We start from the raw sequence: 19565 nt of genomic DNA on the forward strand, positions 1-19565 counted from the left end.
GCTCCACCCAGTTCGAGCTTCCCAGCAGCTTTGTTTACCTACTTAAGCCTCAGCAATGGCGGGCGCCCCTCTCCCAGCCTCGCTGCTGCCTTGTGGTTAGATTGCAGTCTGCTGTGCTAGCAATGAGGGAGGCCCCGTGGGCGTGGGACCCTCCCGGCCAGGTGTGGGATATAATCTCCTGGTGTGCCCGTTTCCTTAATGCGCAGTATTGGGGTGGGAGTTACCCGATTTTCCAGGTGTTGTGTGTCTCAGTTCCCCTGGCTAGGAAAACGGATTCCCTTCCCCCTTGCGCTTCCACGTGAGGCGATGCCTCGCCCTGCTTCAGCTCTCGCTGGTCGGGCTGCAGCAGCTGACCAGCACTGATTGTCCGGCACTCCCTAGTGAGATGACCCCAGTACCTCAGTTGAAAATGCAGAAATCACCAGTCTTCTGTGTCGCTCGCACTGGGAGTTGGAGACTGGAGCTGTTCCTATTCGGCCATCTTGCTCCGCCCTTTCCAGAAGAAGCTAGAATGGTGTTTTCAATGTTATCTTCTAGAATTTTTATAGTTTCAGGTCTTAGTTTTAAATCTTTAATCCATCTTGAGTTGATTTTTGTATGAGGTGAGAGATGAGGATCCAGTTTCATTCTCCTACATGTGGCTAGCCAATTATCCCAGCACCATTTGTTGAAAAGGATGTCCTTTCCCCACTTTTATGTTTTACTTTGCTTTGTTGAAGATCGGTTGGCTGTAAGTATTTGGGCTTATTTCTGGGTTCTTTATTCTGTTCCATTGGTCTATGTGCCTATTTTTATACCAGTACCATACTGTTTTGACAACTATGGCCTTACAGTATAATTCGAAATTAGGTGATGTGATACCTTCAGATTTATTCTTTCTGCTTATTAGTTTTGCTTTGGCTATGCAGGCTCTTCTTTGGTTCCATGTAAATTTTAGAATTTTTTTTTTAAGTCTGTGATGAATGATGGTGGTATTTTAATGGAGATTGCATTGGATTTGTAGATTGCTCATGGCAGTCTGGTCATTTTCACAATATTTGATTCTACCCATCCGTGAGCATGGGATGTGTTTCCATTTTTTTGTGTCTTCCATGATTTCTTTCAGCAGCATTTTGTAGTTTTCCTTGTAGAGGTCCTTCACTTCCTTGGTTGAGTATATTCCTGTTTTTTGTTTTGTTTTGTTTTGTATTTTAGTTTTTTTTTTTTTTTTGCAGCTATTGTGAAAGGGGTTGAGGTCTTGATTTGATTCTCAACTTGGTCACTGTTGTTGTATAGAAGAGCTACTGATTTGTGTACATTAATGTATCCTGAAACTTTGCTGAACTTTTTAATCTGTTTTAGGAGCCTTCTGGAGGAGTTTTTAGGGTTTTTGAGGCAAACAATCATATCATCAGCAAACAGTGACAGTTTGACTTCCTCTTTACCGATTTGGTTGCTCTTCATTTCTTTTTCTTGTCTGATTGCTCTGGCTAGGACTTCCAGCACTATGTTGAAGAAGAGTGGTGAGAGTGGGCATCCTTGTCTTGTTCCAGTTATCAGAGGGAATGCTTTCAACTCTTCCCCATTCAGTATTATGTTAGCTGTGGGTTTGTCATAGATGTGTTTTATTATATTGAGGTATGTTCCTTGTATGCTGATTTTGCTGAGAGTCTTAATCATAAAGCGATGCTAGATTTTGTTGATTGCCTTTTTTGCATCTATTGAGATGATCATATGATTTTTATTTTTAATTCTGTTTATGTGGTGTATCACATTTCTTGACTTGCATATGTTAAACCATCCCTGCATCCTGGTATGAAACCCACTTGATCATGGTGGATTATCTTTTTGATATGTTGTTGGATTTCGTTAGCTAGTATTTTGTTAAGGATTTAACTTCTATGTTCATCAGGGATATTGGTCTGTAGTTTATTTTTATTTTTGTTTTTGAGACAGAATTTCGCTCTTTTTTGCCCAGGCTGGAGTGCAGTGGTGCGATCTCGGCTCACCGCAACCTCTGCTTCCCCAGTTCAAGCAATTCTCTTGTCTCAGTCTCCTGAGTAGCTGAGATTACAGGTCCCTGCCACCATACCCAGCTAATTATTTTTGTAAGCAGTGTTTTGCTCTTGATGCCCAGGCTGAAGTGCAACGGCATGATCTTGGCTCACCGCAACCTCCGCCTCCTGGGTTCAAGTGATTCTCCTGCCTCAGCCTCCAGAGTAGCTGGGATTACAGGCATGTGCCACCACACCTGGCTAATTTTTTTGTGTTTTTAGTAGAGACGAGGTTTCTTCCGTGTTGGTCAGGCTGGTGTCAAACTCCTGACCTCAGGTGATCTGCCCACCTCAGCCTTCCAAAGTGCTGGGATTACAATCGTGAGCCACCACGCCTAGCCTGGTCTGTAGTTTTCTTTAGTTATGTCCTTTCCTGGTTTTGGTATTAGGGTGATACTGGCTTCATAGAATGAGTTAGGGAGGGTTCCCTCTATCTCCATCTCCTGAAATAGTGTCAATAGGATTAGTACCAATTGTTCTTTAAATATCTGGTCGAATTCTGCTGTGAATCCGTCTGATCCTGGACTTTTTTTGTTGGTAATTTTTAAATTACTATTTCAATCTTGGTGCTTGTTAATGGTCTCTTCAGGGTCTCTAATTCTTCCTGAATAAGCTAAGAAGGTTGTATCTTTCCAATAATTTATCTGTCTCTTTTAGGTTTTCTAGTTTATGCATGTAAAGGTTGTCATAGCTGCCTTGAATGATCTTTTGTATTTCTGTGGTGTCAGTTGTAATATCTCCTGATTCATTCCTTATTGAGCTTATTTGGATTTTCTTCTTTTCTTGGTTAATGTTTCTAATGATATATCCATTTTATTTATCTTCGAAGAACCAGCTTTTTGTTTGATTTATCTTTTGTGGTTTTTTGTTTGTTTGTTTGTTTCAATTTCATGTAGTTCTGCTCTGATCTTGGTTATTTCCTTTCTTCTGCTGGGTTTGGGTTTGGTTTGTTCTTGTTTTTCTGGTTCCTAGAGGGGTGTCCTTAGATTGTCTCTTGGTGCTCTTTCAGCCTTTTTGATAATAGGTGTTTAGGGCTGTGAGCTCTCCTTTTAGCGCTGCCTTTACCATGTCCCAGAGGTCTTGATAGGTTGTGTCACTATTGTCATGCAGTTTGAAGAATATTTAAATTTCATCTTGATTTCATTTTTTTTTTTTTTTTGACCCAGTGCTCATTCAGGAGCAGGTTATTTAATTTCCATGTATTTGCATGGTTTTGAAGGTTCCTTGTGGAGTTGATTTTCAGTTTTATTCCACTGTGGTCTGAGAGAGTGCTTGATATAATTTCAATATTTTTAAATTTATTGAGGCTCATTTTGTAGCCTATCATATAGTCTATCTTGGAGAAAGTTCCATGTGATGTTGAATAGAATGTATATTTTGTAGTTGTTGGATGGAATGTTGTGCATATAACTGTTAGGTCCATTTGTTCCAAGGAATAGTTTAAATCCATTGTTTCTGGCCAGGTATGGTGGTTCACGCATGTAATCCTGGCACTTTAGGAGGCCAAGGCGGGAGGATCACCTGAGGTCAGGAGTTCGAGACCAGCCTGGACAACATGGTGAAACCCTGTCTCTACTAAAAGTACAAAAATTAGCTGGGCCTGGTGGCACACACCTGTAATACCAGCTACTCAGGAGGCTGAGGCAGGAGAATCTCTTGAACCCGAGAGGTGGAGATTGCAGTGAGCTGAGATTGTGCCACTGCACTCCAGCCTGGGTAACAGAGCATGACTCCATCTCAAAGGAAAAAAAAAAAAATCATTGTTTCTTTGTTGTCTTTCTGTCTTGATGACCTGTCTAGGACTGTCAGTGGTGTATTGACACCTCCCACTATTACTGTGTGGCAGTCTATCTCCTTTCTTAGATCTGTTAGTAATTGTTTTATAAATGTGGAAGCCCCTGTGTTAGGTGTATATATGTTTAGGATTGTGATATTTTCCTGTTGGACAAGGCCTTTTATCATTATATAATGTCCTTCTTTGTCTTTTTCAACTGGTTTGCTTTAAAGTTTGTTTTGTCTGGTATAAGAATAGCTCCTCGCTTTTGGTGTGCATTCACATGAAATGTCGCTTTCCACCCCTTTGCCTTAAGTTTTTATGAGTCCTTATGTGTTAGGTGACTTTCTTGAAGGCAGCAGATGGTTGGTGAATTCTTACTTATTCTGCAATTCTTTATCTTTTTTTTAAGTGGAGCATTTAGGCCATTTACATTCAGTTGGTATTGAGATATGAGGTACCATTCCATTCATTGTGCTATTTTTTGCCTGTATACCTTGTTTTCTTTGTTTTTTTAAATCTTATTTTTGTTTTATAGGTCCTGTGTGATTTATGCTTTAAAGAGGTTCTGTTTTGATGTGTTTCCAGGATTTGTTTCAAGATTTAGAACTCCTTTTAGCAGTTCTTTTAGAGGAAGCTTAGTAGTGGCGAATTCTCTCAGCATTTGTTTGTCTGAAAAAGACTCTTAGCTTTCCTTCATAAATGAAGCTTAGTTTCACTGCATATAAAATTCTTGGCAGATAAGTTTTTTTTTTTTTAGGAGACTGAAGATAGGGCCCCAATCCCTTCTAGCTTGTAGGGTTTCTGCTGAGAAATCTGCTGTTAATCTGATAGGTTTTCCCTATGGTTACCTGGTACTTTTGTCTCATAGCTCTTAAGATTCTTTCCGTCGTCTTAACTGATAACCTGATGACAATGTTCCTAGGCAATGATCTTTTTGCCATGAATTTCCCAGGTGTTCTCTGTGCTTTTTGTATTTGGATATCTAGGTCTCTAGCAAGGCTGGGGAAGTTTTCCTCGATTATTCTCCCAAATACGTTTTCCAAATTTTGGATTTCTCTTCTTCCTCAGGAACGCTGATTATTCTTAGGGTGGGTCCTTTAACGTAATCCCAGGCTTCTTGGAGGCTTTGTTCATATTTTCTTATTCTTTCTTCTTTGTCTTTGTTGGACTGGGTTAGTTCGAAGACTTTGTCTTCAAGCTCTGAATTTCTTTCTTACACTTGTTCAATTCTGTTACTAAGACTTTCCAGAGCATTTTGCATTTCTATCAATGTGTCCATTGTTTCCTGAAGTTTTCATTGTTTTTTATGTATGCTATCTATTTCCTTGAACATTTCTTCCTTCACTTCTTGTATCATTTTTTGGATTTCCTTACATTGGGCTTTGCCTTTCTCTGGTGTCTTCTCAATTAGCTTAATAACTAACCTCCTGGATTCTTTTTCAGGTAAATGAGGGATTTCTTCTTGGTTTGGGTCCCTTGCTGGTGAGCTAGCATGATTTTTGCTGGTGTTAACCTTGTTTTGTCATATTACCAGAGTTGGCTTCCTGGTTCCTTCTCATTTGGGTAGGCTGTGTCAGAGGAGAGGTTAGGGCTCAGGGTTGCTGTTCAGTTCCTTTTGTCCCACAGGTTCTTTTTGATGTAGTACTCTACTGCATTTCCTATGGATGTGCCTTCCTGGGAGCCGAGTTGTAGTGATTGTTCTCTCTTCTGGATCTATCCACCCAGGAGGCATACCAGGCTCTGGGCCAGTGTTGGGTGTTGTGTGCCCAGAGTCCTGTGATATGAACCATCTTTGGGTCTTCCAGCCATGGGTACCACCAGCACCTGTTCTGATGAAGGTGGCAGGCAGTGAAATGGACTCTTTGAAGCTTCTTAGCTTTGGTGGTTTAATGCACTATTTTTGTGCTGGTTGGCCTCCTGCCAGGAGGTGGCACTTTCCAAAGGGCATCAACTGTGGTGGCAGGAGGAGGAACAAGCGGTGGGCAGGGCCCTAGAACTCCCAAGATTATATGCCCTTTGTCTTCAGTTACCAGGGTAGGTAGGGAAAGACCATTGGGTGGGGGCAGGGCTAGGCATGTCTGAGTTCAGACTCTCCTTGAGCAGCTCTTGCTGCAGCTGCTGCGGGGATTGGGGTTGAGCTTTCCAGGTCAATGGAGTTACGTTCCTAGGAGGATTATGGCCACCTCTGCTGTGTCATGCAGGTTGTCAGCGAAGTGGTGGAAAGCCGGCAGTCACAGGCATCACCCAGCTCCCACACAATCTGAAGGGCCAGTCTCACTTCCCCTGTGCTGTTTCCAGGCAGTGAGTGAGCCGGACTGAGAACTTGCCCTAGTCTACCCACCTCCCAGCTGCAAAAGCAAGTATGGTTTTCCTTCTCCTGCCTGTGGAGTCTGCACACTGGATTTACACGCTCCCCCAAGTTCTGGCCAGAAGGCTTCCCCATCAGTTCAAATTGTATCAAACTTCAGCTGGAGATTTCCTTCTACCTGTGGCCTTTTCCCAGAGCCTCTGGCTGTTCTCCAGAAGGACCCCTGCCTGTGAGGCCTGACAAAAACGACCTGATGGGGGCCCAGTGAGCTTCCAGGGGTTTTCCCGCTGCTTCCTCTACCCTTGTATTTCACTCAGCTCTCTAAATTGACTCAGCTCCAGGTAAGGTCAAAATCTTCTCCCGTTATTCGGGCCTTCAGTTTCCCCAGTGGAGGTGTGTTTGGGGGCAGATAATCTCCCTTTCCCACTTCCACAGTTTGGGCCCTTGCAGTATTTAGGGTGTCTCCCAGGTCCTGTAGGAGCAATCTGCTTCCTTCAGGGGGACTGTGGGTCCTCTCAGCTTTCCTATTTTTGTAGTCATTCTGGAGCAAAATTTCACAATGCTAGCCTCCACATGCTGCTCTGTCAGAGCTGCAATCTAGTCCTTCCTCTCGTGATAGTGCTTCAATCTAGTTTGCAATGATCCGTCTATTTTTCTTTTTCATTGTCTAATGCAATTGAGCAATACTATGCAATATAACTTTCTATTATAATGGAAATGTTCAACCCTGTATCATATGATATGGTAGCCATTAGCTACATGTGTCTCTTGAGAATTTTAAATATGGCTATGGTAACCGAATAAGTGAATATTAAATTTTATTTAATTTTAATTAAATTTTAAAAGTCACATGTGGCTATTGGCTACTGTATCAGATAGCACAGCCATGGAAAGTAGAAAGTTGACTCTTCCATTTTGTTCTTAGTCCCATTGCCTTGATTTTTTTAATTAGGTTTACTTCCCGGAATATCCTAAGATTCTCGTTTTCTTTATTGCTCTGACCATCTACTGTTTGTTTTTATGAAAACAGTGAAAGAAGTATAAGACAGATGAAATAAAAGTTCTTCAACATTTGTAAGAAATATTTGAGAACTTTCAAGATCTGCTGAGAAAGATAGCCAAGATATCTATTTGAATGAGTTGTGAAAAATTACATCTTAATTTAATGTCTGATTTAAGAAGTTTAGTGTCTCACACTTTTTTTTTTACTGTAAAAATACATTAGCAGAGGTATACAGAAAAGGGGTGAAACTTTTTTGTTTTTGTTTTTTCAAATTTCTGAGGACCCAAGTCTGGGTGTCACCAGCATACATGTTAAAGCTTGATTTTGTTGTCATTATTTACTTTTCATTATCCCATTACCTTAATTGGTCATAATCTTCATAAAACCAAAAATAACTCATTTTTTTAACATTTTTGATATTAGTTTTCTATTTATCTAAATTTTCATCACCTAGTTCATGTATGGAAACCTGCAATTAAATATGAATTTCCATTTTTTTAAACTTGACCACTGCGCCATACCATTTCCAGAATTGTTTGGCTTGTTTTTTTTCCTAAATGAAATGTTCATTGGCATGTGATTTCAAAGTAGCTTTGCTGCTTATTTCATTATATGCCTGCTGTGGTGTGAAAGATTTTGGATTGTATTGCATGTTTTTAGAATTATTATCTGAATATATTTTAGGATTTTCAAATTTTTATTGGGCAGCTTTTTTGTATGCATTAATGTTTAAAAATGTAAAAGTTAATAAAATATCTTTAAATGAAGATACTAAAATATTCTGCATGTTTGTTGTATAAGTAGATTTTGGGGCCCAGTGCCATATAGCATGCTATAACATCACTTCCAATAAGTAATATTGTGGGCTGATTGCTAAATTTTACCTGAACTGATATCATGTCAGACATCTTTTAAGACATTCTTTTGAGTGATGACAGTTACATGGTATACCAAATTCAGCCATTCATTTTTGATATTGGATACATGGTAGTATGAAAGAATGTAGGTTAAGAAGTTTGTGTTTATGTTAAGGGAGTTATTTTGTGGGCAAGTAAGACTACATACTCTTAAGAACAGATTTACAGCTGGGCGCGGTGGCTCACGCCTGTAATCCCAGCACTTTGGGCGGCTGAGGTGGGTGAATCACAAGGTCAGGGGTTCAGGACCAGCCTTGCCAGATGGTGAAACACCATCTCTACTAAAAATATAAAAATTAGCCAGGCGTGGTGGTGGGCGCCTGTAATCCCAGCTACTCGGGAGGCTGAGGCAGAGAATTGCTTGAACCCGGGAGGCGGAGGTTGCAGTGAGCTGAGATCACACTCCAGGCTGGGCGACAGAGTGAGACTCCGTCTAAAAAAAAAAAAAAAAAGAACAGATTTACAAATGGGGTAATATGGTATGCATGCACCTGTGGTAAATGGACAGCCCTGGAGTCCTGTGAACCAGTGAGTAAGGACTGTCATACATTGGTTTCTTGATTTATTAAAATTGGGATAATGATACTAAAAAGTGTGATGTTTAAGGTCATTCATTGTTTTATATATGTTGTAAAATTATTGGCAGTATTTTTGGGGTAACTTTTGGCTTACTGAATTAAGTAATCTTAGTGATTCTTTGTTTCAGGTCATAAGAAGATGTTAAATGGTTGGTCCCTCTTAAAAATCACTGAATTATAGGTCTATGGATGCATTTTTCACTCTTCTGTAGATTGCACTCGGTTAACTCATGATCTTCCCTACTGAGTTTTTCCAGATAAAACAATACTACAGTGGGAAACCCTCTATTGTAGTGTTCTTAAAAATTCTGTGGTCACGTCACATACTCTTTTGAAAATCTGATAAAAGCTGTGGGGTTTTACCAGAAAATATTCGTATGTATATAGATGAAAGATTTCTAATAGTTCATGGATCTGCCTGGCGCCTCTTCATAGGCCTTGTGCTAGGGACCCCTGCTCTTTTATGTATCAACTCATTTCCTGTCAGTCAGCAAAGACTGTTCATTTAAATGCCTTTGGATATAGTGTATAAAAGTAACTATAAATGCTAATTATATAATTTTAAAAGATCTTGACCCCATGTAGTATTGTATTATATGTTTTATCTTTATGATTTAATATGGGCTTGATGGGGGTTTTCTATAGAATATTTTCCTTTTTGATTTGATAACTAATAACTTGGGCTTGTCTTTTGTATACTAAGGAAAAATTTTTAAAAACATTTTCACAATACAAATTTCATGTGGAGCCACTTTGGATACTGTTTTTGTGATATATTTGTAGATATGTTTCTAAGACATGACTCCTCTTTCCTTCACTCTAATCATTTTCCTACAGCTGTAACTAAACAAAGACTTACTAATTACACAGGCTGGAAGCGCAATTCATTGACCCCGAGGACAACTATTTTTCCTTGCCCTGGCTGTGAGCATGATGTGGATCTTGGAGAACGAGGAATCAATGGTCTGTTTCGAAACTTCACTTTGGAAACTATTGTGGAAAGATATCGGCAGGCAGCTAGGGCAGCCACAGCCATTATGTGTGACCTTTGTAAACCACCACCTCAAGAATCCACAAAAAGCTGCATGGACTGTAGTGCAAGTTACTGCAATGAATGCTTCAAAATTCATCATCCTTGGGGTACAATAAAAGCTCAACATGAGTATGTTGGTCCAACTACTAACTTTAGACCCAAGGTAAGTGAAGTTTTTATTAGAGTGTTATTTTAACTTAATGTTGTGAAACTTTTATGTAACTTAATGTTATGAAATAAATTACTGAGTCTAGAACTTGACAGAAAGGAAGTAACTTTTAAAGCAAGTGTGAGAACTTAAGGCCTAGTTGGCTGGAGTTACTTACTATGGGGCTAAACATCCCCACCAATAGAGGGCAATATTGTGGCTTATTCGATTATAATCCAGTGTGATATACTACAATAAATGAATGTTTGTAATGATAACTCTGATTAAAGGTTATCTCAGATATACTCTTTTTTTTTTTTTTTTTTTTTTTTTTTTGAGACGGAGTCTCGCTCTGTCGCCCAGGCTGGAGTGCAGTGGCCGGATCTCAGCTCACTGCAAGCTCCGCCTCCCGGGTTTACGCCATTCTCCTGCCTCAGCCTCCCGAGTAGCTGGGACTACAGGCGCCACCACCTCACCCGGCTAGTTTTTTTTGTTTTGTTTTGTTTTTTTTAGTAGAGACGGGATTTCACTGTATTAGCCAGGATGGTCTCGATCTCCTGACCTCGTGATCCGCCCGTCTCGGCCTCCCAAAGTGCTGGGATTACAGGCTTGAGCCACCGCGCCCGGCCAGATACATTCTTTAAGATTGAAATGGTTAAAGTTAAAAAGCTTTTTTGTGCTTTAGTGTGATAAATCCATAATTGCTCAAAAGGTTTGACTGCGAAACATATTTTTGTTTTTAGTTAGCTAGAATTGTACAATGAATAAAAGTAATTACAGCCTATTATTTTGTAGCTTGTAGCTTGTGATATAATGGTTATATGTTATCTAAGGTAGAATTTGCATTTCTTAAACGTTCTGAGTAATTTCTTTAATATTGCTCAAAAGAAGTTTATGTATTGTTTGCCCTGCTGTGTGCCTGGAAATAAACTGATCTTTTGATATCTTCACTTCTTTCTGATTTATATCGATTTTTAAAACATGGGGTTGAGTTTTTCCAAGTTCTTATTCCTTATAACGTAGTAACCTGTGTATGGAATTCTATTTGCATTCTTAAGTGTAAAAAATTTGTAATAAAAAATGGGAAAAACTCAAAAGTTTTTTTGAAACTATGAGCTATTTCTTAACTAGTGAAGGATTGGCAGATTAAGGCAAAAACAATCTGTGCTATCACATTTTGAATGACCTTTCTCAAACTGTGTCAGTCTGACAGTAGATTCATCAGATAGCTTTTAATCCTCTGTTATGTTCCTCGTTTTAAATGCTCAAGGCCATCAATTTTTAAAAATTTGTAACTTCAACCTGATGTTTTAATGTTTCTTTTAAATGAGTAAATTGATTTCTACCATGAAATAACCTTTGATTAAATGACTTTTATTAAGCTTGGGTCTTTGTGAATTAAAGATTTAAGGAAATTTTAAGTATAACCTTACAGTTTCTATTTACAAATGTAATAAAAGATTGATAAGACCAAAAGAAATACAGATAGGTTATACTGAGAAACATTTCATTTGTCAAGTAGTTAGTGCTACTCAATATAGTAAAATTCTAAAACGGTGTCCAAAATGGTGTTCCTTATTGCTATGGAATATTTGCCTATAACGTTGAACTCTTTTGATCATTTCTTGCAGATAGACAAACTTTGTATTTTATTTTAAATGTAATGGCTTTGGGGATGTGGAAGCTTGGACATGCTGAAAAACTTGAAACATTTTCCAATTGTTTTTCTCCTGAGCCTATGTATTGGTATTAGGACTTTCTGTATTGTACTTTTTGTTTGTTCCTTTTAAATGTAAGTTACAAAATTAGCTGGGCATGGTGGCACATGCCTGTAATCCCAGCTACTTGGGAGGCTGAGGCAGAAAAATTGCTTGAACCCAGGAAGTGAAGGTTGCAGTGAGCAGAGGTTGCAGTGAGCCGAGATTGCACCATTGCACTACAGCCTGGGCGACAGAGCGAGACTCCGTCTCATAAATAAATAAATAAATAAATAAATAAATAAATAAATGTCTATAAGTTATCAGACAAGTTACAGTTGCTTAAAATGTAACCTATTGGAATCTTTAACAACTTTTGATTTTATTAACATACTAAAAGGAATTTCCCCTTTCTTTCAAATGAAAAGTTATTTTACATAAAATTTCATATATTATTTATCAGATAGCTTTTAGTCCTCTACGATAATAGTTTACAGAGTAAAAAGGTAGACAAATCAGAAAAACAGTTCCAAATTTGGTCAGTGCATTTGTAATTAATTTGTAAAAGGAAACACATCTAGAAGCTTATAAAGTTTTCTGAGACTCTTTTAGTAACAGATTTCTGTTACTGAGGCCATGAGTCTCATAAATTGTTATGGTACTTCATTAAAAATATTGACTATGATCGTTAAGAATTGCCTCATCAGTGTGGTCAGATGGCCTTTCTAACTTGGCTAAGTGTTCATTCCATTTGAATCTGATAGGAATGAAACTCTAACCTAACAAGTTTTGGAGAAATAACATTTACATATTATGAAGAGATTGGGCACGTTCAGGGGGTATGGCTGTAGACAACATCTACACATTTAATCATTTGAACCCTCAAATTGAAAAATAGTAATTCCGATATAGAGAATTTTCATGCGATGTATCAACCATTTTTCTTTTTACATTCATATTCACTTAAATGGCTTTGTTTAGTGATTTTGTAAAGCAAATCTTTGTATTTTGGTAGTTTGCCAGGTTACTTGAAACCTAGATCCTTAATCACACTTTTATTCTTTATGCAATAGATTTTAATGTGCCCAGAACATGAAACAGAGAGAATAAACATGTACTGTGAATTATGTCGGAGGCCAGTTTGCCATCTATGTAAGTTGGGTGGTAATCATGCCAACCACCGTGTAACCACCATGAGCAGTGCCTACAAAACCTTAAAGGTAGGACTTATTTTTGGAACAGAATTTTGATTCTTCGTAACTTTATGCCTTTAACTTTTAATTTATAAAATCATGATGTGTTATATGGCCTTTTTTGTACTAAACTGAGTTAAAGTGTTACTTAATGATCTACTAATATTAGGTTGTTAGTATTTCTGATCAGCAGTTATTTGTGGCACTGATAAGGCCTGGTATATATTGTCACCTACATTGCATTAGCTCTGAATTCTGAGGGAAGAGAGAAGGGTGAAGGACACTTCATCATGATACCCAAATGAGCCCAATGTCTATAATAATGGATGTACACGTAGGATTGACATACTTTGAAGGGTTGTGGCTGTTTTAAGACACTTGTTTCTTATTTCTTACCTGTAGAATTAGTATTTTGTTCATTCTGATGGCACCTTTACAATTTAAAACTGAATTACTTCCTTTCTGTTAGCTTTATTGATGACGTTTAAAACTTTCAGATTTGATAATCAACGGCAAAGCAGGCAGTGGTAGAAAACTTTATGTTTTATTCTTTTTCCCTTTAAACAATATTTTTAAAAGAAATCGTCTGCATACCTACCACCCATTTTGTTTCCTTCCTCTCTTGAACAATACGCGTATGCATTTTTTGCCTCTTAATTGCATATATGCAAACTGTTTTGTGTTTTGCATTTTATATTTATGTTGTGCTCTATCTTCTCCGTGCATATGGAATACAGGTATAATTGTATAATTGTTCTTGCCTACTAATTCTCTCATCTGTTTCACTACTAGGTCAGTTTTGATTGATTTTTTTTTTTAATTAGAGTTTATATTTCTCTGCTACCTTGCATGCCTGCTAATTTTTGATTGGCTGCCAGTTATTGGATATTTTTGTATTCCTGCAAATGCTGTTTTCTTTGAGTATGTGATTAAGTTACTTGGAAATGTTTGGATCTTACTTTGTGAGGCAGGACAGAACAGCTTTTGGTTCTAAGGGCTAATGTTACCTGACTATCGAAGTAAAAGCCTTAGATTACTTTTTTCAATGCCCTGTGAATTTTGAGGTTTTTTTTTTTTTTTTTAATCTCACTGGTGGGGAATAGACACTCTTTCCGGCCTTGTGTAAGCTCCTGGCATTGTTTCCTCAGGGCCTGTAGGGTGATTCTTTGCCTGGGCTTGGGCAGTTTCCTCACACACAAGAGTTGATGAGGACTGCTGAATATATAAGGGGGACTGTTTGTGTCTCTGGAGTTCTTTCTCTTTACAACAGTCTCTTCTTAGGTACGTGCTTTACAACGTATGGCCTCCTTGGACTCAGCTGCATCTCCTCAGGGTTCTTGGTTTGCCCTCAGGAGACTCTGATATACACTGGTGTTTGAGAACGACCGATCCAGAGGAAAGCTTCTGTGCAGTTTTGAATTCCCTGAGAAATTAGCCTCTGATTAGTGCCTAAAGAACTGGGGTCCTGATTTATCTAAAGGAGTTAGTGGTAGCCTTAGTCTTTTTACATTTTAATCTTCAGTGCCTATTTTCTGTGTGGTGCATATACTTTTTGGAGACAAAACTGATCTAGTCTTTTAAAACAAACTGGCTATGTTTGAGGGGACTGTTACGACTGGAGCTGTCTCAGATAAAAGCTATTCTCAGATAAACATGTAGTTGGCCAGATACTTTGAGCATTAAAACTCAGAGAGTGGTGCTTTTAGATCATGCGTCTGAATTCTGCCCTGTATTCTTCTCCGGTCCTTACCTCTTTGAGTCAATTAACTTATCTTTTCCTATCTTGTAGTTCTAATGTAAGCTGCTATCATAGAACTAAGCCTTACTTAAATTTAAATGGCCAAATTTGTCTCATTGCTGCCATAGTTAAAAAAAGGTACCACCACTTGCACCTAGTACTTCTGATCTCCACGTGGGCCTGCTGGGGATGGTATTGTCAGAACTGCCATTTTACTTTCAGCTTGGTGGTAAGAAGTACCTCTCAGCCTGCGGAATAGTGTTGAGTGTTTAATAGTGCCCCCTTCTTGAGCACCCTTTTCCTTTCAAGTCATCGGTGGTAACTGAGCCTGAAATGCTCAGATCGGCCTGTAAGGGCTACAGCTTGAAAGTCATTTTCGGGATGTTCTTGTTCTTATTTAGACTCTGAATACATTTTTCTGTTACAACTTTTTACCCCATGGTGTTTCGGGGCTTTTGTGTTTGGTTTTTTGTGTATTTCAGTGTAGGTTTTCTGGGCAAGACCAGAAATCTCACCAAAACCTGTGACGGTATTTCTATGGGAAAGAAACTATACTTACTTCAAAATGTCTGCCTTACAGACAGATTATTCAGTGAGCTCTGGAAATTGCCTGTTTTTATAAAACTATTTTCATTATTGTGTAATTATTTAATAGGCTGGGATGGACTGTGAATATTATTTTGGAAGGCTCTTTGTTGCTATTCCTATTATGTATAGGTGTGTGTGTGTGTGTGCACATGGGTGTTTGTGAGAGTAAATTGTAAAATCTGAAGACAAAACTATTTGAATTGCTGCTCTTCCATTTACTTAGAAGCCTTAGGAGCAGGAGCTCTAGGAATGACAATGAAACAATAAAAATGTATTATTTTTGTATTCAGAAGTTTTGACTCTTATTACCTTGTTCTTTTTTTCCAACTGATTCTAATATGTCATACATCCTTTGGCCCTCTGTGCCTCAGGCCGTTAACTGTTTACTCTAGGTTCATAATGATAATTGCCACAGTTGATTTTATTATCTGTTTATCAGAGGCTGTAGAAGAGGATGAGTCCTGTGTAATTAAAAAAAAAAACAAAACAAAAACTCTGCACGGTCTTTGTTAAACTCCCGTTTTGCCCATTTGTGTTATGAATGTGTTTCAACAGGAGAAACTTTCAAAGGATATTGATTACCTTATCGGTAAGGAAAGCCAGGTGAAGAGTCAAATATCTGAACTAAACTTGTTAATGAAAGAAACGGAGGTAAGTGATAAACCGTCTTGCACATTTTAAATTATTGTTATTTTATCTAGACATTCACTCATTTGTTCATAAAATGCTGAGAGTATTATATGAGCTGGGAATGCAAAGTTGTGTTAGATTTCACCCCTGCTTTTCTGGGGCTGTGGAAACAAGTATAAAAAATGAATTACAATGTTGTGCGGTCACTTCTGTGATAGAGCTAGTGATTAAATGATACTGGAACACAGAGGGAAAAATGACTATTTGTGTGGCAACTAACAAGATCTCAAAAGTATGTAATAGTAATATAAGGGAAATGATAGGTTTTACTTATTTTTATTATATTTTTTAAAATTAATAGATCACTTTTGGAAAACGTGCTGTATGCAGATTAGACCAGGTTCATTTTAAATTTCAGGTATTCCTGAGTGTATACCCTATATATGTTCTCCAAAAGGCATATATCAGAATGTTGGTGGCTGCCTTGTTTGTAATTGTCACAAAGTGGGATCTACCCGCATGCCCATTAACAGTAGAATAAAAACAGCAGTAAGAATGAATGATGTGCGGCTGCACACAGGAGTGTCGATTAATCTTGCAATAATGTTGAAAGGAAGGTGCCAGATACAAAGGAATGCGTACTATGTGATTACATTTATAAAAAGTACCAAAAAAGGTGAGACTAGATGATGATGTGAGAGTTGAGGGGTGGATTAGTGTCTGGAAAGGTTCTATGGAGGCTTCTGGGATACTGGTAATGTTCTTTAATCTGGATTTTCTGTTGGATGCTGGTTATATCGAGTGTGTGGGTAAAGACTCATTAGTCTTTATACTTACGTGTACATTTTTCCATTTGTGTATTATATTTTAATAAAAAATTGGAAAAGATAACAGCATTTTAAAAATATAGTAAAAGGGGATTGGGTTGGGTTATTTTAAAAGTCCAGATATGCTTCATTGACTTTGTTGTACACTTGTGTTTCTTCTCCATTTGAAACAAAGTTGAGCCATGACTCCTGATTTTTAGTAATTAAATATAAAAATATCCCAGCTAGTATGACTCTGTTACTTGAAGAAATTTTTTTCCAATATGGGGTGAAATTATTGAGAAATCATGTAAATTAACACCCTTACCAGTAGTGCTTTTGTTTTTAATATTATTTTCCTGATCTTTACTGATTGCATTCACCACCCTGTCAGTCGTTTCTCCATGCAGTTTGGGGTTTTCTTTTTCATATTTTTGTTGGATTAAATGACAGACTGTCTCAACACAAAGCAGATGAGCACCTCAGTAGTTTGCTTCAAGTGTTGCATCTTTGATCATTTTATTAATAGCCTTGTTTGTTGGTCCTCTCGGTCCTGCTGCCCTTCACTTCTGAAATAAAGACCGAGAGTCTGTTTTGGGATTTGTCATCAATAGGTTAAAAATTGCGGAACTTAGGTGTCAAGTATTCATGTAGACACCGATTCCCTGGGGTCGTGGGGACATTATTGAGTTGTTTTGTATCATTTGCCTAAGCTGTATCTGCAGGCTTATCAATAAGATTTTTTTTTTTTTTTTGAGACGGAGTCTCACTCTGTCGCCCAGGCTGGAGTGCAGTGGCTGGATCTCAGCTCACTGCAAGCTCCGCCTCCCGGGTTCACGCCATTCTCCTGCCTCAGCCTCCCGAGTAGCTGGGACTACAGGCGCCACCACCTCACCCGGCTAGTTTTTTGTATTTTTTAGTAGAGACGGAGTTTCACCGTGTTAGCCAGGATGGTCTCGATCTCCTGACCTCGTGATCCACCCGTCTCGGCCTCCCAAAGTGCTGGGATTGCAGGCTTGAGCCACCGCGCCCGGCCTAAGAATTTTTTTTATGGTAGATAACTTGCCTCCATTCTTGACCTTTACTCAGTGATGGTGGTGATACTGTCTTTTTATCTGTAATTATACTTACCTGGAAAAAAATCTCTATAATGATATTTCTGAGTTTAATGTTGTGATTTGTCAGTGAAATACTATCAAAATATCACTCCCTTCTGCTCCTTCTCTTTTAAAAATATGTGGTTTTCAGGGTTAGGAAACAGGAGATCTGGAAAAAATTTCCTTTCATTATATTGGTGTTGGCTGGAAGCCATTGGAAAATGCACAGTACACTTCTGCCATATATTGTCAGCTTTTAAGAATGTTCTTGGCCAGGCGCGGTGGCTCACGCCTATAATCCCAGCACTTTGGGAAGCCGAGGCAGGTGGATCATGAGGTCAGGAGTTTGAGACCAGCCTGGCCACAGGTTTCACATGGCGAAACCCAGTCTCTACTAAAGATACAAAAAAATTAGCCAGGCATGGTGGCGCACGCCTGTAATCACAGTTACTCGGGAGGCTGAGGCAGGAGAATTGCTTGAACCCGGGAGGCGGAGGTTGCAGTGAGCCAAGATCACACCATTGCACTCTGGCCTGGGTGACAGGGCGAGACTCCTTCTCAAAGAAAAAAAAAAAAGGCCGGGTGTGGTGGCTCACACCTGTAATCCCAGCACTTTGGGAGACCGAGGCAGGCAGATCATGAGGTCAGGAGATCCAGACCATCTTGGCTAACACGGTGAAACCTCGTCTCTACAAAAAATACAAAAAATAATTAAATGGGCATGGTGGCAGGCGCCTGCAGTCCCAGCTACTCAGGAGGCTGAGGCAGGAGAATGGCGTGAACCCAGGAGGCGGAGCTTGCAGTGAGCCAAGATCGCGCCACTGCACTACAGCCTGGGCAACACAGCGAGACTCCGTCTCAAAAAAAAAACAGTGGTCTCAAAGACTTTTCTGTTGGCTGCTGTGAGTCTGTTGTAATAACTGCTTAGGAGCGCTTTGCCAGTCTTCTCAAATCATGAGCTCTGATTTTATAGGAATTCAGAATGTTTAACCAATAGTAGGATCATTTTCTGACAGTTTGTATGAATGTTTATTTACAGTATGTGACATTGTGGTATGTACTTTATGTAAATAACCTTTTAAAATCTCTTCACAAAAACCTAAATGGTTTTTCTTATCCCCTATTTTCAGAAGAGAAAAACAGAAAGAGAAGTGAAATGATTAGCATATGGTCACACAGCTAAGTCAGAATTTAATTATAATTTATATTAATGTGAAGAGGATACTTTTGTTTTTATATCTTAGTAAAGAATGTCATATTTTAGAGTTTTGTGGCTAAAACCTTTTTTAGGCTGGGTGCGGTGGCTCACGCCTGTAATCCCAACACTTTGGGAGGCCAAGGAGGGTTGATCACAAATGAGGTCAGGAGATCAAGACCATCCTGGCTAACACTGCAAAACCCCGTCTCTACTAAAAATATGAAAATAAATTAGCCAGGCATGGTGGCATGTGCCTGTTGTCCCAGCTACTTGGGAGGCTGAGGCAGGAGAATCACTTGAACCCGGGAGGCAGAGGTTGCAGTGAGCTGAGATCGTGCCACTGCACTCCAGCTTGGGTGACAGAGAGAGACTCCATCTCAAAAAAACAAAAACAAGAACAACTTTTTAAAATGTTGGAGTAGCGTAGAAAGGGTAAAATATTTCTGAATTTGAAATGAATTCAAAGCTCTGGACTTGTGTTTTCCTGTTTTTGGTTAAATCAGTTCATTTCTCCTTCAGATTCCTTTATATACCACTGAAAGATTGTTCTCTTATTTAATTGACTAAATTGTCTACACTGGACTTTGGAGATGAAAAGCTTAAGGAAGTACAATATTATAAAATTAACAAAGTAAATCTGAATAAAAGTTGTCATTTGTTCTTTGCTGAATGTATTTGATGCCAAAATATTGTTTTGAAAATTTCAGAGTCAGATAAAACTTTTTTTCTTTATAATATCTAGGTTGGTTTTATTGAATTTTAATAATGTTGTCATCACGTAGATGAAATATAATTATGTAGAACTTTGTGGAAAGCCATTT

General features: G+C 38.7%; 1 protein-coding gene across 2 annotated transcripts in view; it reads left to right on the forward strand.

Annotated features, from left to right (window-relative positions):
• Positions 1 to 19565, forward strand: part of TRIM36 (tripartite motif containing 36) — a 63849-nt gene that overhangs the window by 30591 nt on the left and 13693 nt on the right. For both annotated transcript variants that reach the window (XM_010356931.2, XM_010356932.2), the window contains exons 3-5: positions 9487 to 9812; positions 12568 to 12714; positions 15569 to 15664. In XM_010356931.2, the coding sequence (XP_010355233.2) occupies positions 9487 to 9812; positions 12568 to 12714; positions 15569 to 15664 (569 nt within the window). The remainder of the gene's footprint in view (positions 1 to 9486; positions 9813 to 12567; positions 12715 to 15568; positions 15665 to 19565) is intronic.

This window comes from Rhinopithecus roxellana, chromosome 3 (genome assembly GCF_007565055.1).
Source record: "Rhinopithecus roxellana isolate Shanxi Qingling chromosome 3, ASM756505v1, whole genome shotgun sequence".
NCBI classification, from domain to species: Eukaryota; Metazoa; Chordata; class Mammalia; order Primates; family Cercopithecidae; genus Rhinopithecus; species Rhinopithecus roxellana.